Source organism: Ptiloglossa arizonensis, chromosome 5 (genome assembly GCF_051014685.1).
Source record: "Ptiloglossa arizonensis isolate GNS036 chromosome 5, iyPtiAriz1_principal, whole genome shotgun sequence".
NCBI classification, from domain to species: Eukaryota; Metazoa; Arthropoda; class Insecta; order Hymenoptera; family Colletidae; genus Ptiloglossa; species Ptiloglossa arizonensis.
Window position 1 is genome coordinate 16486920 of NC_135052.1, and position 18108 is coordinate 16505027.

General features: G+C 26.3%; 3 protein-coding genes across 7 annotated transcripts; 2 read left to right on the forward strand and 1 right to left on the reverse strand.

Annotated features, from left to right (window-relative positions):
- Positions 1 to 606: 606 nt before the first annotated feature.
- Inc (BTB/POZ domain-containing protein inc) lies at positions 607 to 4183 on the forward strand. Of its 3 annotated transcripts, XR_012992159.1 has the most exons (5): positions 607 to 810; positions 1189 to 1485; positions 2040 to 2168; positions 3662 to 3860; positions 3974 to 4183. XR_012992159.1 is itself a non-coding variant. In XM_076311925.1 (4 exons), the coding sequence occupies exons 1-4, from the start codon at positions 619 to 621 to the stop codon at positions 3689 to 3691; spliced, it is 648 nt and encodes a 215-aa protein (XP_076168040.1). In that variant the 5' UTR covers positions 607 to 618; the 3' UTR covers positions 3692 to 4183. The 3 variants fall into 3 exon arrangements, 2 of the variants coding, with proteins under 2 accessions (XP_076168040.1, XP_076168039.1); XM_076311925.1 differs by having other exon boundaries at positions 3662 to 4183; XM_076311924.1 differs by lacking the exons at positions 3662 to 3860; positions 3974 to 4183 and having other exon boundaries at positions 2040 to 3221.
- A 5378-nt stretch (positions 4184 to 9561) lies between these two features.
- Lamtor2 (Late endosomal/lysosomal adaptor, MAPK and MTOR activator 2) lies at positions 9562 to 10936 on the reverse strand. The gene is made up of 3 exons (XM_076311553.1): positions 10749 to 10936; positions 10368 to 10530; positions 9562 to 9874 (listed from the first exon to the last, which is right to left on the reverse strand). The coding sequence occupies exons 1-3, from the start codon at positions 10814 to 10816 to the stop codon at positions 9725 to 9727; spliced, it is 381 nt and encodes a 126-aa protein (XP_076167668.1). The 5' UTR covers positions 10817 to 10936; the 3' UTR covers positions 9562 to 9724.
- A 1067-nt stretch (positions 10937 to 12003) lies between these two features.
- Positions 12004 to 13437, forward strand: LOC143146857 (tRNA methyltransferase 10 homolog A). Of its 3 annotated transcripts, XM_076311556.1 has the most exons (6): positions 12004 to 12261; positions 12414 to 12531; positions 12604 to 12723; positions 12834 to 12980; positions 13034 to 13139; positions 13198 to 13437. In XM_076311556.1, exons 1-6 carry the CDS (start codon positions 12071 to 12073, stop codon positions 13434 to 13436), a joined length of 921 nt encoding a protein of 306 aa, XP_076167671.1. In that variant the 5' UTR covers positions 12004 to 12070; the 3' UTR covers position 13437. The 3 variants fall into 3 exon arrangements, with proteins under 3 accessions (XP_076167671.1, XP_076167670.1, XP_076167672.1); XM_076311555.1 differs by having other exon boundaries at positions 12414 to 12723; XM_076311557.1 differs by having other exon boundaries at positions 12414 to 12723; positions 13217 to 13437.
- Positions 13438 to 18108: the final 4671 nt, after the last annotated feature.

The window sequence follows — 18108 nt, forward strand, 5'->3', positions numbered from 1 at the left end:
CGAACCCAGACACACTCGGGATCGTAATTTTTACGTAAAGAATAAATTCGACATACCCTGAAAAATTTATTTTCTTAATGTATATGAGCGATTTAAATTGTTTCGTTAAAAAACGGAAGGCAACTTTTCGTTATTGAAACGAAAAGCAATACATTCACTTGTTTTATTCACTTCTACGTACGATGTCATATACGGACTTTAGTTGTATTTCGCCGGATGTTCAGATCCATATTACCAATAATTTAAATATTAACTGTCTTCAATTTTTTTGTATCTTATACTTACATTATTAATTGCTTTTATTTTGTTTTATTGCCATCTAATATCACGTATAAATTTGAATTTTTTTTAATGAAAAAATAGAAAGAATCATTCAAATGTATTATTTTGGAGTTGATAGTTTTAATTTACTTTCCCGCCTTAAAATATTTCAATTTTAGTAGTTATACTGCCTTTTTGAATGAAAAGAAAATGTATCAATGATTAGATTATATTATTCAAATTTAGTTTAGAAAAACATTATGAATTGATCTTTACATTTATAAATACAATATTAAGATATGAATTTGACTTGTCACAAACCTACATACTGAAAACATAGTCGGTTTCAAAGCAAGCATGGCGGATTTCAGTGACACGAATTCGCACGAAATGACAGAAAATCATGTTCAAAAACGGTGTAATAACCAGTGGGTTCGATTGAATGTTGGTGGAACATATTTTTTGACAGCAAAAACTACACTAGCCAGAGACCCTAATTCGTTTCTCTATAGATTGTGTCAAGAAGATTCTGACCTTATATCAGATAGGGTTAGTTTGATGTTTTAAGATAACCGCGAATTTTGAAACTATCTAAACATTCCTGTGCCTTTATTTTAGATATGATCATATTTGCATGTCTTTCGTAACTAAATGTGCAATATTTATAAAGATGTATGTAATTTTATATTGTGTTAAATCTGAATTTTATAATATGATAAACCTTACATTAATATGTTACAAATTTATTAAATATTAGTGTGATATATCACATATGTTATTATATTCGAATAATTGAAAATTAGTTACATGTAGTATAATAAAACAAATATTATTATGAAGTACTTTATAAAGTTTTATATAAATGCATGTATTGTCTTTTTAAACATTTTTTAAGTAAATAAATTTTTTAAATGTTTTATTCTATAGGACGAAACTGGAGCGTATTTAATAGACAGAGATCCAACATACTTTAGCCCTGTTTTAAATTACTTACGTCATGGAAAGTTAGTGATTAATAAAGATTTAACAGAAGAGGGTGTGTTAGAAGAAGCAGAATTTTATAACATTACAGAGTTAATTCGGCTAGTCAAAGAAAGAATTATACTAAGGGATACTAGACCATTACGTGAAGCAAAAAAACATGTTTATAGAGTTATTCAATGTCATGAAGATGAATTAACTCAAATGGTATCTACAATGTCTGATGGATGGAAGTTTGAGCAGGTATGCTTTGCTTTTTAATGTCTTGTGTTGAAAGGATTTACTATGCATAGTATAGCTTATTCATACTACAGTTAAAAACATTCAGTCATATACCTTATGAGACTTTTTATCAATTCACTAGAAAGCTGTACACATATTGCAATAATGTCATGTCATTTTTATTAGCACATTTTTATGTAATTACTAATTATATATGCATGAATGTATACGTATGTTACATGCAGTACTATGTACTTTATATACTCATTTGTATCAAATTTTAACACAAATACTTTCAAGCATTGTAGCCATTATGAAACTCTGTACAATTTTATAACATGTGTCCATTCATAGATTATTTGTGCAAGTGATTGACATATTAAAATATTTACATTCAACATTGATATTTTATCATTACTAATAAAAATATTAATGTTTCATTAAATTAAAATTTCATTATCTTTTTAAGGCATTGTGTTTTATAAACAATTTTTAAAATATTACAAAATTTGAATACAATTCAATTACTAATATCCTTCTAAGGAATTTAAACAAGTTATCTTTATATGTTTTAGTTAATCAACATAGGATCTCAATATAATTATGGAAATTATGATCATGCTGAATTTCTGTGTGTGGTCAGTCGTGAATATGGGGCCAGTCAACAAAGTAGCAAGGAACAAGAATCAACGGATCGTGTTAAGGTATCATTATCGCATTCAAGTCTTTCACATCATTATCTCAATCAAAATAATCACATATAAGTTTTTTATGGTTTCACTAAATAATTATATAGTATTGATTTTACCACTTTTTTTATTATACTGTACTTTTTAGTATAAAATCACATCACTAATGTTAATAATTAAGTTTATAATTTTTCCTATATCAGAGGTTCTAATTATTAGATCTAAGAAAACAAATAGATTATAATGTTTATTTATTGAGAGAAGTTTAAGAACCTCTGGTGTGTATCAGTATTATCTTATTTCATCATTACGTTTATTTTAATAAATGTCATTAACCCATTTGTAACAAGAAGTGCAATGATCTGTGGGCAAGGTTTAAAAAACATATAACATGATATCAATATATTGCACAATACTGGTTTTCTGGAATCACTGTTTTTATTTAAGTTTAACCCTTAACCTCTCTTATTAGAAATGGGTTGAATGAAATAAGACATTAGAATAAATTGAGTAACAAATTGTTACCATTTTATCATTAGTACTTCAATAAATTAACACTGAGAAACCAAAGATTATTTTAGAAACATGTAAATTTTAAAATAGTGATAGACATCTTCTATAAGTCACACTTCTTTAATCTATCCATTTTATTTGTTTAATTAATACACATAATATGTATTACTTTATTTTGTAATACAAAACAATATAAAAGAGTGCCTTATAGTAGATACAAAGTGCACACATCCAAATTTGATTAGACAAATTATTTTATAATGGTTTATCTAAAACTTATAAGTACTTTCGTTTTTATTTTTTTTTTTATCATTTTTGTAATCTGAATTAAAGTATATCTTTAATGATCAGTAATTAATCCTATTTTAAGTATCGAAGCTCTTTATACCAGTTTGTTCCAATTCAGGGGCCAATTCGCATGAGCATGTTCCGCCTCTGATATTTGCTATATGTATCATACTGTTATTGTTGTATCGCATGCTATTCATCAAATAAAGAATTTTTTCTTTTATTGGTTTGGTTACTTTCTACCCTGTATCCTGCATGACTCATTATTGCATGATTGATTTATTTCACATATATTATATTTTTTACTCAGAAGAAGTTACTGTTTCATTTACAGTCAAATTTATTATTTAATGAAAGCTTTTATAAAAAGCTAAATTTTTAGAATATTAGTTAAAATGAAATAATGTATAATATAATGGTGTTACAGTGTCCAAATTATTTCCATTTAAGTTGTTTAAAAATTACCTTTGTATTAAAATATATTTATAAATACTGTAAAGATATTTTAACACAATGTGTAATAAAGTTAAATTTATATAACAAAATGCAGAGGCTGAACAATGCTAAAATTATTAACCTTTACAAAAAACCTTATACAATGAATTAAATACATTTATTTTTTAGCTTCATAGAACTTAGAGGTATAGTTTTTAACATAAAGTTTTTACTATATTATTCTAAGTTTCAATCATTAAATTGTATTTTAGGTTCTGCAGCAGAAGGGTTCTCGCATGTAATCTATAAATCCGTCCTTTTCTTTCTTTACTTCGTTTAATTAAATCAACTGTGCAGCGACAAGATGAAGACTGCTTTTGTTTCTACATTTACAAGTTTAAGTTCATGCAAATTTTCATTACTCCATTTTTTCTGTATGGTGATAATACAAACATAAAATAATGTGCAAAGGTACAATACTTTCTGTAGATATGTAGTTATAATGTAACAACACAAGATGAAGCTTTAAGAACCGAAAGTATCACACACTAATAAATGGATTTTCTTTGATTAATATTTGACAGGAATAGATATGAATTACAATGACAGGGATAGCCTTTAGTAATTTAATATGGGATCATACATTTTATAATAATGGAGAAAATTTAATACTGAAGTAAAATTTTCTATCCCATTAATAAATTGTAACCACCTCCTTTTAAAAAGGAATGTACTAAAACAAAAATGTTAATACATGCAATTACCAACATTAATACGTTATTAAAAAAATTGTTACTTAGCTATTGTAGAAATTATGTTGTTCTTTCATTAAGTAGTTGGAGAGACAATAGCATTCATAAAGGCAATCTTTTTCATACAAATTTCTACAATGAATATAGATACTATCTTTAGTAGCAAACAGTTTATCTTTTTGTACTGAATTGTACAAAAATAATTTTTATCTTAATTGTGTCTTATTATAACATTATATAAATTACTTACCTTCACATTGCCACTAGAAAACATAAAATAATATTTATATATCTTGCATAATAATTTTAATTATCTGAGACAAAGTTATAATACAAAGGAATATTATTTTCAATAAAAGCAATTTATTATATCATTTAATAATATATGACGGTATATAAAATGAAAACATTTGGATATAATATTTCTAATTCCATATGATATTATGAAACAAATGAAGAATAAAAGAGAATATTCTAAATCATTTAATAATTATCTTTTAAATGCACACAATTTTTTATGTGCAACAGTTTATTATAAACAACGCAATTAAAGTAATAGATTGTAGAATTATGTTAAAAGATATATTACTTTTCATACCTTTCTCTCTTTTTTTTCTTTTGCCTATGATGCACGCACTTCAAATAAGTTTTCATTTCCTAGATGTTAAAATTTTCAATACATGATTTTTGCAGTTATAAAAGTAAAAACACTTTGCAACAGATGTTAATATAGGTTGTCAATTGTTGAAGGCCTATTAAGAAAGTGTTGTAGACAATATATTCATATTTAAAAGAATTATTCATGAGGAAAAAATTATATGTAGCATTAAATTGTCATAAGTACTGTTAGAATTATGTAATATATAACATGGTTTGGTATATGTATATATTAAACACGCGCGCGCGCGCACGCACGCACACACGCGCACACACACACACACACACACACACACACACACACACACACACACACACACACACACACACACACACACACACACACACACACAAATATAATTATAATAGTTTCACAAGAAAAAGTTTTTTTTCTAGGTATTATTGTGAAACAGTTCAGTGATACTATTAACTAATTACATTGACACAATATAAGTAAACACTATTAAAAAGTTTATTACATTTCACAGCGAGAAACTTTGTAATATAATGGTAAGAACAAATTATAAAAATTTATTGATTGGCTGATAATCACTACTTTTCATACTGAAAAATATCAGGAAAATTAGGACCAATATTGATAATTCCCTGCAATGTACAGTGTTATTAATATCAAAGTATGATATTGTTTTGCATCCCAAATTCATGTCATCAATTTAATTCATATTAGTGTTCATTATTGTCACATTAAGCATATGGATATAACTCTCTGTATGCGACAGAGTTTGTACTTTCATAGATATATTTCTAAATCCATTAATTGTTTAGTGTTTATTGTTAGAGGAGACAGTAGTATTTATATATACATATATTTAAAAATAAATTTTAATACTGATAACTATCTTAAATTAGATACAAGAGTGATTGTAGGAGAATGTGTATAAATATAAATGACATAAATGGGAGTTTACCACATAATTATCATAGTGGTGAAAGAAAATAATTCCACTTATGAAGAGTATACTCATTGTGTAATATTTAATTTTATATAAGAATTCCTTCAAGACTGTATTTCATAATATATAACCAATTTTAATAATTTTAAACCTAAATCGTACATATTTAATAATGACAAATAGAAAAGTGAATGAATAATTTCAAATTCTGTAATTTATGTTTTTTACCATAATAGAAACTCTTAAAGAAACAATTATGAAGTTTCAAACAGTTGTATATAACATTCCTTGGTGAAACAGTTACGAAGAATCATCATTCGATATAACTCTTATAAATATTAATTCTATACTAATTCTATATTAATTCCTGTAACTGTTATTTTTCAGTTTTGACATCAGTTCCTCAGATTGAAACTGATAAAATGTGTCGTATGTACATTATTGTACATACTAGCATGGTGTTTACTCATTAAATTTGTTATGAATTTATAAATTTTGTATACAACAAAAATGTTTATAAACAAATAAATTTAATATAATTAGTTTAAAATAATGTAAATTTGTTGCGAATTAAAAATCTTCGTATAAAATTGATATAAACATTAAAGATTTGTTACAAGTTCATCAACTTTACAAGTTCTTCATAAATTTCTTACACACTTATCAAATTTTTATAAAGTAAAACTGTTTATAACTTTTTTTTAAATTTACAAATTGTATATAAAATTTATAAAGTTTTTATATATTCACAAATTCTTAAAAAATTTACAAATTTCTTATAAATTTACAAATTATATATAAATTTTGGATTAACTTACAAATTGTTTATAAATATACAAATGTTTTATAAATTTACAAATTCTTCATAAATTTAGAAATTGTTTTTACACTTACAAATGTTGTATAAATTTATATATACTTAGTAAACTTATTATAAACTTATAAATATTTGATAACTTTTGTATTAACTTACAAATTTTATACAAATTTACAAGTTTAATCATTTATTTATTTATTTAAAAGAAAAGGAATCATGACTAATGAAAAACTGTGTACCATTATAAATTTATTTATTCATGTTTGACAAAATATAAAATTAATGAATAAAAATTGATTTACATTTCTGATATTTATCATTATAATTTATAATATTTTTAAACTGTATTAACATGTAATTTACACAAAGTTTATAATGTTTATAAACTAATATAGAAATTGTATTTGATCAATTTCGTAATGATTGTGAAATTCATCAGTTTAAAACAAATTTATAATAAATATAGTAAATTAAAAGAATTTAAAAATTTATGACTAATTTATAAATAACAATTTATAACTAATTTATAAATTTATAAACAAGTTGTAAGTTAATACAAACTTGTATAAAATTTTGTAAATTTAAAAACAATTTATAAGTTTATAATAATTTTATAAAGAATTTACAAAGTTATAAATTTATAATATTAAATGAAATTGATTTATTTGTTTATAAAAAGTTTATACATTTATAACGATGTAATAAACAAAAACCACATAAGAAACATATGTACTTGAAAATTTAATAGTTTCATTCTTTGAGAAATCGATGCTAGTACTGTTATAGGGCTCATATTGAAGCAATGTAAGAAGCAAAAAATAAGAGTTGTAGAAGTGATATATAATCATTAAAGAATTGTTAAATAATTAATAGTATTTCTATGACTACATGTAAGGTATTCAGTTTTTTTGTTTCTCTATAACAGTTAATATGAATAACTGTTTTTCATAACTGTTTCAAGAATTGGAGTTGATATAACTGTTTCCAACCCCAGGTTTTTTGCACACTTTATTATATTTTTTATGTTTAATAGAAATTTAGAACAAACAAATAATATAATTTGTTTTTTCTTTATTCCTATAAATAAACAAAGTAAATTATTTCTAAATCATTACATTTATGAGACATGATTCAAATTCATACGAAACATGACTTTCACTTGCAATACTACATAAATAATTATTACTATCATAGTATAGTAATGTATTACTTTAATTATTACATGAAATTTTATTAATAGTATCAATTTGATAAGAATAAATATATATATCACAGTAAATATTTTAATGGTATAAATAAGTTTTTCCTATATAAAACTTACACTTTGATAAAAGAGTCATTTTAGTTCCTTTTGTAATAATAAAGTATGTAAAAGAAATATTAATTGAATTATTAAAACTAAGAATAGTGTGTAAGACTAAATAATACACAGTTGAAAGGTGATATGAATTCCTGAGTCATTTTATATAAATGCACTATAATGAGATTATCACAAAATATGAATTATTTATTGAGTTACGTTTTACTTTAAAACAGATTTTAATTGTATTGTATGAAATATAAAATAAATTGCTATGCAATAAGTTTTGTAGTGTAATTTACTGTAAGTTATTATTAATAAAATATTAATATTTCGCTATGTACAATTCTTTTTCAAAAGAATAAAGTTTAATTTTTGTAATAATGTAATCAAAGGAATGGGAAGTTTCCTATGTTGGAAATGTAAATTTAAATATTGCACACATTAAAAAAACTGTTCTTCTACGTAAGTCATTTTAAATATATATTTGTTTATAGTGTATTAAACGTATTATTCTTTGAGAATATATCAAAAGTAATTGTTTGTATTAATTGTAATTCATTTTAAATAAACAAATAATTATGGAATTACATACTGTTTAATGAATAACACATACTAATTAGCAGTGTTTTCGAAATAAATGGCTAGACTGGCAAAAGAAAATTTGTCATGTAGAAAAACATGAAAAATTTAAATATCTCATTGTATTAATACATTAATCAGCAGAGGTTAACTATTATAAAAGTATATTTCTGTAAATCATCTTATATATACCACTTATCATGGGTGTAAGTGTCTCCCTTTTTAGCTCTAAGCTTCATAAATTCCTTACATAAAACACTTATTCCTTTCATGAAACAAAGAAATAAATTCAGTACAGTAAAATAGTAAAATCGTTGGCGTAAACATTAACTGAATTTAATTTTGTTTTTAAATTGATGAAATCATTGTAATATTGTATTTGTTTACTAATATTTACAAAATTTTGACTTTTACCTACCATTTTTAATAAAAGAACAGATTCAAATAATTTATTATAAAAGTATTTGAAAATAGTAAGAAGGCTAACAGTATATTAAACATTAGTTGCAAATATTTGTAGAAAAAAAAAAGTACAGTCATTCAAAAGCAAAGTCAAAATAGAACAAATTTTTATATAAACTTATTTAAGTAACCTTCACATTTTATAATACACCTTGTATAAATAATTAGTTTTAAGCATTGAAAAAACAATATTTTAATGTTTTCAAGACAAATTTTATTTAGATTTATAAATATTAAATAAGTATAGAAAATCGTAAATTAAATTAAAGTAACAAAAAAAAAAACAAAAGTAAAACAAAAGGATTCTTTTTCATATAATGATATGAAAAATTACAAAAATAAAAAGTTATTGTAAAAAAAATTATTTGATCTTGCACAAATAAAAAATGTTTACTATATTGAAAAATAACTAGTTCTAGATAAAGTTAGTGTGGTTATGTTGATTATTAGTTGTGTGGACAATTTTTAAATAATGTAGATATAAAATTATGTCTTGATTATTTTTTTTAGAATTTCTTTGAAAAGACAACTACTCAAAATATTCAAAAACCATTTAAAAGAGTAACACAAAGCTTACCAAACTTATTGTATTGCATGTATATTTCGTATGAAAAAGTAAACATTAATAATAATAATAAAGACTTATAATTATTTTAGGGATTATTATGTATACTATCAAGAATTTTTAAACTAACAAACTTTTGATTTATTAAAAATATATTATTTACAAGGTAGTGCAAACCATAAATTCTTACAAAAAATTACAAGTATTAAGAGTATGGGATTTCAGCACAGTATTATACACAATATTATAGCTCAGATAATGAAAAGTATCAGTAAATATACGATGTTCAAGGCATATTGGCTATTGTTTTTAGTGGTTGATCAAGATATCTTGCTAGAGCTTGTGCTTTTTCTCTTAATAAACCAAATCCTACATTTTCTTTTGCATATAAACAAAGTAGCAAATTTGCTACTTCAGTGATTACAACTTTGCCCTCCTACAAAATATTATTGAACAACTAAAAAATATATCTCATAATTGTAATTGTTAGAAACACAATTAGAAAAACACAAATTATTATTTTAACAATACTTATATTGTAAAATTTGACTTTATTCTAAATACTTATTTTTTATTTTTAACAAGTATAATTACATTAAAATTATCAACTACTAATTGTAAAAATGATTTCTGACTTATTTATTTTGAATCAATTATTTCAAAAAATGCTAATGCCTGTATACTAAATTCAAACTTTTCCAATTCAGCAATATCAAATCAGTATTTCCTTCATATTCTTTTTGTAGTATTTAATAAAATTTCATTAATGTAGAAATTTTGAATTCTTAAATAGCAAAATGAAGTCCTTTGTCGTTAAAGTGTGATTAATACTTTATAAATGTATCAAATTATATTAAAGGAAATTAATAGAAAGATACATCAATTACATAAAATTATATATACTTTGTGGAAAATAAAGTATTAATTACCACACAATCCATTAATACAAATTGTAATTCATCCTCTTTAAATGCATTTCGTCCATTTTTTTCATAAGCTGACCAGATATTGCTTGTAATTGCAGCAGTTACTCTTGCATCTTTATCGCCATAACCACTATAGGCTAATAAACCACCATCTCTATTCAATAACCTACAACATGTGATTAATTATGATATTTAATAAGTAAACTAATATTTATAAGTAAAAATATAATGGTAAGAAGAACATTCAATTGGAGTTTTATAATCTTGGTTATATTGGTTACACATATATATGTAACGTATTCAATTATATAAAAATAAATACATAATTTTGATATTTATAATTCTTTAAGGAATAATGTTTCTAATGTACCATGCCTTACTCACAAAGTATTTTCAACTCCGCCCGTATTGGCTTGACTTAATACTTGTGTAAGAGCTTTAGGTTTCAACATAGTCTCACAAATGATAAATACAAGTCTTTCAGTATTATAAATATTTTATAAATTATTTTTAATCGATATCACTATTATTTTAATATCAAACAGTAACAAAGTGGGAGCATCACTTTTTGACAGTTGTATTCCCTAAAACACAATACAAGCAATGTCCCTAGAATAAAGAAATAATTGCAATACAAAAATTTAAAGTACCTATTTTTTACTAGCGAATGTTAAGTTTCTAGTTACAAAATATTTATATATGGAACTATATATTTAAAGCATTCTCTTCGTGTAATGTACACTCAAATAAAGTGATGAAAACTTAAGTATAGCATTCTAAAACAATACTTTGTTTTTCATTTACTGAGAAATTAAATATGATACAGATATTGGTCTAACAATTCTAACTTAGAAGGAACACCGTAAACAAATTTACGTGCTTCCAAAGAACTTCATTGGTTCATTATGTATAGTGAATTAAGTTTGAAAAGATTTATCAAATGCTTAGAAAAATTTATGGAAGAGCTTTCATTAAAAAATAATTAATAAATAGTAATGAAGTAATTAAAAAATGCCCAAGTAGTAAATGATCCGTGTAGTGAAATCCGACATCAGAGCAATTTGTTTCCGTTTCAAAGGAAAATCACTAGTATCGTTTTTCTCAAACAGTATGCATCTTCTCCACACGCACTAAACGCTTACGTTATTTGACTGTATTAAAATAAACATGTACTTATATTTAATAAATTGTTTGAGTTTCTACCACTGGATACGAGGAATAATACAAAATGGTATAAAGGTTGGTCAATGGATGGACGGCGAATGAACCTTCTTTTCAATGCTTTCAGCCGTCTTATATGAATCTACCAGTAACGTTGTCTAGTAATACATCATGGATCGATACCATAGTGGCCAAATGGTGCACTATTGCTACGAAAAAATGATAATGAAAAAAAATATCAATAAATTTTCCATTCATTTTTGCAGATGAAATTTTCAGAAAAAACATTTTAGTAACATTTCGTCATTTCGAGATCTGTCTCGAGTAAGATACTATATTATACATCAAAATTAATTTTGCCTGCCTATATAATAGTGACAAAAGTTTGGTGTGCGAGAAAGTAAATGCTTTGAAGTAGAAGGGGAAACGACGCTAGTGACTTTCTCTTATACCGAGAATGAATTCAATTGGCCCGAGATATTGTAGTATCTTCCCTTAAATATAAGAACGAGTTTCTTATTTATCTCCAAATTTTTTGTAAGAACATGGAGGATGAAAAGGATACAAATAATATTGAGATACCAGAAAATGGTACACGACATACAAATATTTGTGATCAGGAAATTTGTCACAATACCAATAAAAACTTATCGGTATTAATTCCAAATATGAGTAAACGTCAACTGAAAAAAGTAAGAAGAAGAGAAAAATGGTTGGAACGAAAGGATATGAAAAGGTTTTTACTTCTTAATTCTTTAATTCCTTAATAAATATTAAGAAATCTATTAGACTTTACTAGATAATTACAACTTTATATAAATTTAACAGTGACTGCTAATTGTATTTAATAATGATACTTAATGAAAATGTTTTAATTTGATTTTTTAGATTAAAGGAACGAGAAAAGGCAAGGCAAAAGCGAGCATTTGCTCGTGCAAACAATATAGACCTTGGACCATCTAGAAAAGCTTTAAAAAAAAGTACAATGGCAGATAGTAGCTGCAAGGTTAGAGTGACTATTGATATGTCTTTTGATGATTTAATGATCGATAAAGATATTGCAAAATTAACTAAACAGATATTAAGATGTTACACTTTGAATAGAAGAGCTATTGCACCAATGCAGTTTTCCCTTACTAGCTTTAATGGAAAATCAAGAACTCATATGCAAAAGCATAATGGATATGAACATTGGGATGTATGTAATTACTTTTAATGTACCCTTTAAGTTTATCAAAAGAAGTTCAAAATGTTTTCAAGATATAACTATTATAGTCTATATTTAACAGTTTAAGAAATATTTTATAGGTAAAATTTCACACAGAATCATATTTGAATATTTATCCAAAAGATAAAATAATATATCTTACTAGTGAATCGGAAGATATCATTGATCATCTGGAACATGATTGTGTGTATGTTATAGGTGGTCTTGTTGATCATAATAGTCATAAGGTAAGCTAATTCTTTCAATTAGTATAAATTTTATATAATACTTACATTTTTAGGGTCTTTGTCATAAGATAGCTTTACAGGCTGGAGTAAAGCATGGTCAATTACCTCTAGATAAATTTTTACAAATGAAGGCTAGGAAGGTTTTAACTGTTGATCATGGTACGTTTAATTTAAACATAAATTTAATAATCAAATGTAATGCACAACAATTTTTCAGTGTTCGAAATTTTGCTTAGAGTTAGCGAAGGAAGAACATGGCAGGAAGCATTTTTACAGGTACTACCAGAAAGAAAAAATGCTCAACCCATTGGGTTATTAGAAAGAAATGAAGACACTGCAAATACTTGTACTAAAGAAGAAACTTTTTTTCATATGAATAATATGGTAGAAATTAATGAAAGTGAAAATATGGGTAATATATGTATATATAATAAAATTGTTATAGATAAAAAGTAAATATTGTATATAGTTATAACTTATGTTACAAATTAAACTCAACTTCCTCGGTATTGTATTGTACATAATTTTGTAATAGAAAATTCTTACATATTTGTTATTTTTCTGTTAATATTATTATCACATTTATATTTATTAATGTAGTATATTTTTCGAAAAAATTATAGAATTACATTGATTTATTTATACATATGTATATTACTATGAATAAATAATATATAAATGCAAAGAATGTTAATAAGTACAATTTTTTACTTTTAAATAAATCATGTATTAAGCATACATACATAAAAGGGATTCTGAATGTAGTAATTAGTATGAATCAATCATTCGTGCAATAAATAAGTTAAAGATGTTCGTTTTATTCAAAATAATTATGATTTTAGACTGATATCTCTTCTACAAAATACAGATAAAAAGGTAAAATGTCATTTTTAATTGCATTTTTCAAAAAATATTAAATAATTTTTCTTAAATTTTGTAAAGAAATTAAAAAAATATATTTATATTTATGTTCTATTTATTAGGTATACAACTTTCCTTTTGACGTTTTCCGATAGATGGCTTTAGTGGTAAGTGGTGATCGAAATAAAGATCATAGACGTCATACAATAAACTTGAGCATTTGTCAACATAATCCCATAGAAACATTAATCGATTTGTATCTGTATCATAAAGCTATTCTCGATTGAAAATGTCAGTTTACGAGTCAAATTCTAGTCATTTGCAAAGATTTCAATTTTCTGCTTCCATATGAAGAAATTTGTGATTGAGGCTTATCGAGTGGTTTCAACGCTTCAAGAACGGTGATTTTGACATTGAGGACCGGCATAGCGGTGGAAGAGAGGTTTTCGAAGATGCAGAATTGGAGACATTACTTGAGATCAAGACTCGTGTTGAACTCAAGAAAAATGAGCATGATAATTGGGAGTGACTCAATAAGCCATTTCAAAACGCTTTAAAGTCATGGGGATGATGGGAACGGTCGCGATACAACGAAAGACACGATAAAGTGATTTTGCAAGATATTCTTCAGACGTTACTCCCTCTATCACTTGTTTCGATCAATGACAAACGGTCTGGCTGACCAGCACTTCCAGTCTTGGATCGCCTCAAAAGATGACCAGTTTTTTCGATGCGAAATTCGTACGCTTCCCGAAAGGTGGGAGAAAATAATGGCCAGCGAAATGAATCATAAATGTATAACTAGTTTTATACATAATAAAGCCTCGAATTTCGAGAAAAAAATGGCCCAAATAAAGTTGTACACCAACTTCATTTACATTGATAATTTTACACTAAAGTAGAGAAATAATATAATACATCATTATGTAAAATGAAATAGTATTATATTCAATATTATATAATAGTATATATAATGCGATTATTTTGATAAGAAAATTATTATTCCAATTAAACTAAAGATCTCATTTGTTTCTTAAAACATATATTTTCAATAAATATTTAATTTTGCACTTAACTGTTAATTTTCATTATGAGTACCTATTAAATCCAGTTTTTGCACTTTGTACTAAAATGAAGTATTACATATTAAGTGAAGTTATCTAATTTTTGCAAAATTTGAGTAAAACTAATAAAATAGTTCTTTTTAATTTATTCAAAAATAGTGTTTTTTAATAAAAAACAATAAAAAAAATATTGTACTTATGTACTATTGGTCAAATTATATTTAGATAAGTGGTAACATTTTTTAAATAATTTTATAGCGAACAGTTTTTAATTAATTTGAAGTTAATATTACTTCTTGATCAGTATTTTTGCTTATTAATAATCATTTTGAAGTTTAAGTATCGTTTGCTGATGAAATTCACGTAATTTATTAAACAAAAACGTATGTGCAAAATGAAACAAAAAAGTAACTACTCTACAATTCAAAAGATGTTTTCAGTATTGTCGCCGAAAACGGAAGGTACATACGATTAATCTAGCGCAAGAAACTGAATATTCTCAACACTCCTTTTTAATCAGACCCATCTCTTTTACGTAGAATAGAAAGTTCGTTATATAAGAATTTATTTATGTATATCTAATTTCGAACATCCATATGTACCTAATTTCGAACATCGCCGCAACTGTTTTTTATCGAAGTGGTACTGCACATCAATGTTTATTCTTCAGCGGTGCGCATCGTTACCAGTCAGCTTGATTGCGCTTTGACTATCACGGAAGATATTCGTAGGCAATACTTTCTCGTGTAGGCACAACTTTCCTCAACTACTTTAATTACATGCTCCTTTGCATCGTGATGTGAGGTGTCATGTATTCTGCTTCGATGGTCAACAGGGCGATTGACTGTTGGTTTTGACAGTACTATGACATTGTACTTCTTTGAAACTGTCACATTACAATTAGTATCAGCACTCGGTAGTTAATTATTGTAAATGATATGTGGGAGCATAGGACGATTCCTCCACTAAGGCCCAGTTACCCATACGAGTCTCACATTTTAGCAGTGTTTCCACCATGGATTAGGTGTTACCCACGAAAGCATACCTCCTTATTTTTCAAACTTGGTAAGCTTTTTCAGCTTACAAGCCCCAAATACCATCAATTTTCCCCAAAGCTGTACCATGCTACTCAATGTGTATCAATGTGGGAAGAATAACTATGACCAGTAAGGTTCTAGCAATCTCAAAGATTACCTTTCTGCACCAGTGATCTTTATCAGTCATTGACGATCTCAGATATAATCCCCTGTTTCATAAGTTTGATTAGCCCCCACTCCTTTCCATTCTACTGGTCCAGTAAGTAAGAGATACTCTCTTCCTGTTATTAATTCGAGAGATAAATAAACACTTACATCTATGTGTTGCAACGTGCTGGAAATTAGTGAGTTTTCAGGCCTCTGGGTGAAGCCCGACAAGCATCCTGCCTTATCAAGGGAACGTAGTCTTCACCGCAGCTCGGAATGCGATGCATGCAGGTGAGATGTATCCTTGGTAATTATGTTTCTGTTATCAATACTTAAATTTGTGGAGCCTGTAAGCACCTAAAGAGTTTAATCAGGGTTGGTTTTTTATTCTTTATTTAAGTCCTGCCAAAAAAGGGAGGACCTTCTTTCTCCCTACAGGCAGGGATCGACATTACTTTTGTTTCAGGGTAGAAGCTAGCTTCATTCCCATTAGCATCTATGTTGAAATGGCTCTTTTCCTTATTCAGTGCCTCATCCTTGTGTGCAGAAACCGTCCTTTAGGATGGATATAAGTGCTTCTTTTGCTGGTTGAAAGGATGGGTATTGATGATAGTCTTTTTGTTGCTTTGATTATTTAATTTTTGTTTCCCAATTTGGTTAAACAATGACTACACTAGCCATGTCATAAGGAAATACACACGATTAAGGGGAACATTGACTCAGTATTAAACCACTCTCTATGCAAAAAGGTTTTTTATTGCAGAACAATGTTCTGAGACAACTCCATAGAAATAGCCTCAGGAATTAACATTCTTCGAGAACTAAACTGGCATATTGAAAAGGGCTTCTTCCAATTATACATATCGACCAATAGCAGTAAGAAGGAACAGTGTATTGCCCATGTCAGCACCTTGCCCCAATAATTAGAGATGGTGGAATTACCGTATTCCCCATTTGGGGAGGAAACTTGTGAGGTATGATGAGTGTAATGAGGTAACTGATGCTCTTGTACTGGAAAAAATTTAGGCACTGAGTTTAGGCTCTCAGAAATATGCATGGACACCATAATTCACAATGGCATAGTCCTACCAGGAAAAACTTTGAAAAATTAGTCTTCAAATCTGAATATTCAAGACAAAGAGCAATGATTTTACATAATAGAAAGTTAATCAACTTCAATTGGATGAATTGAAGTGTGTACATACCTGTAGCAGTTATAATGAAGGGATGTTTGTGGAAATTTTTATTTCAGATAACATCTATTTTCTTCAAATTGTCTTGAATCTTGTGTTATCCACATGTTAAAATAACTGTTGTCCACAAGAAGATGAATAATATATATGTATTGATGATTTATTATATTCTATTATTATTTCAGACTTTGTAAAAAATGTAAGGTGGATAGTTGTTAGTTGTTAGTTATCAACAAGACAATGGTTCATTTAGAGTTGTTCTTGATATTTTAAAGAAATACGATATTGTATTCCTTGTCCATTAATTTATATATCTAATAATATCACATTGTTGCCAAAGTAACGCATGGCATGTAGTCACAATATGTCAGTAATATAAAACCTTTGAACTTGTTCAAATGGTCAATCTGCATTACACTAGCCATTAAAATCTCCTGTGTTGCGTTCTTAAAGATCAATTTGTTTTATATCATTCCTTTCAGAAAACACATTATTTTATTCAAATCTAACTAATTTTGGACTTTAGGTTTGCTATTATACAAATTCAAAGCATTAAATTTATGTAGCTTATGTTCAACTTTGTACCCTAAGCTAGATATAAAAACCACCTCACTGCTCTCTGTTATCAATATTCCTTAATATTTGTCCTTGTTCCCTTAAGGTTAGCTTGATATGTTTGTTGCATAGTGTGTTTTCCTTTTTATACTCATTCATTCTAAATGTCTTCAAAACTTGCTGTATACATATATAGACTTTATTCAAGTTGAACTATACCCTTTATTCTGTATTCTTTCTTTTTATCAATTCTAAACTACATGTTTCTTTT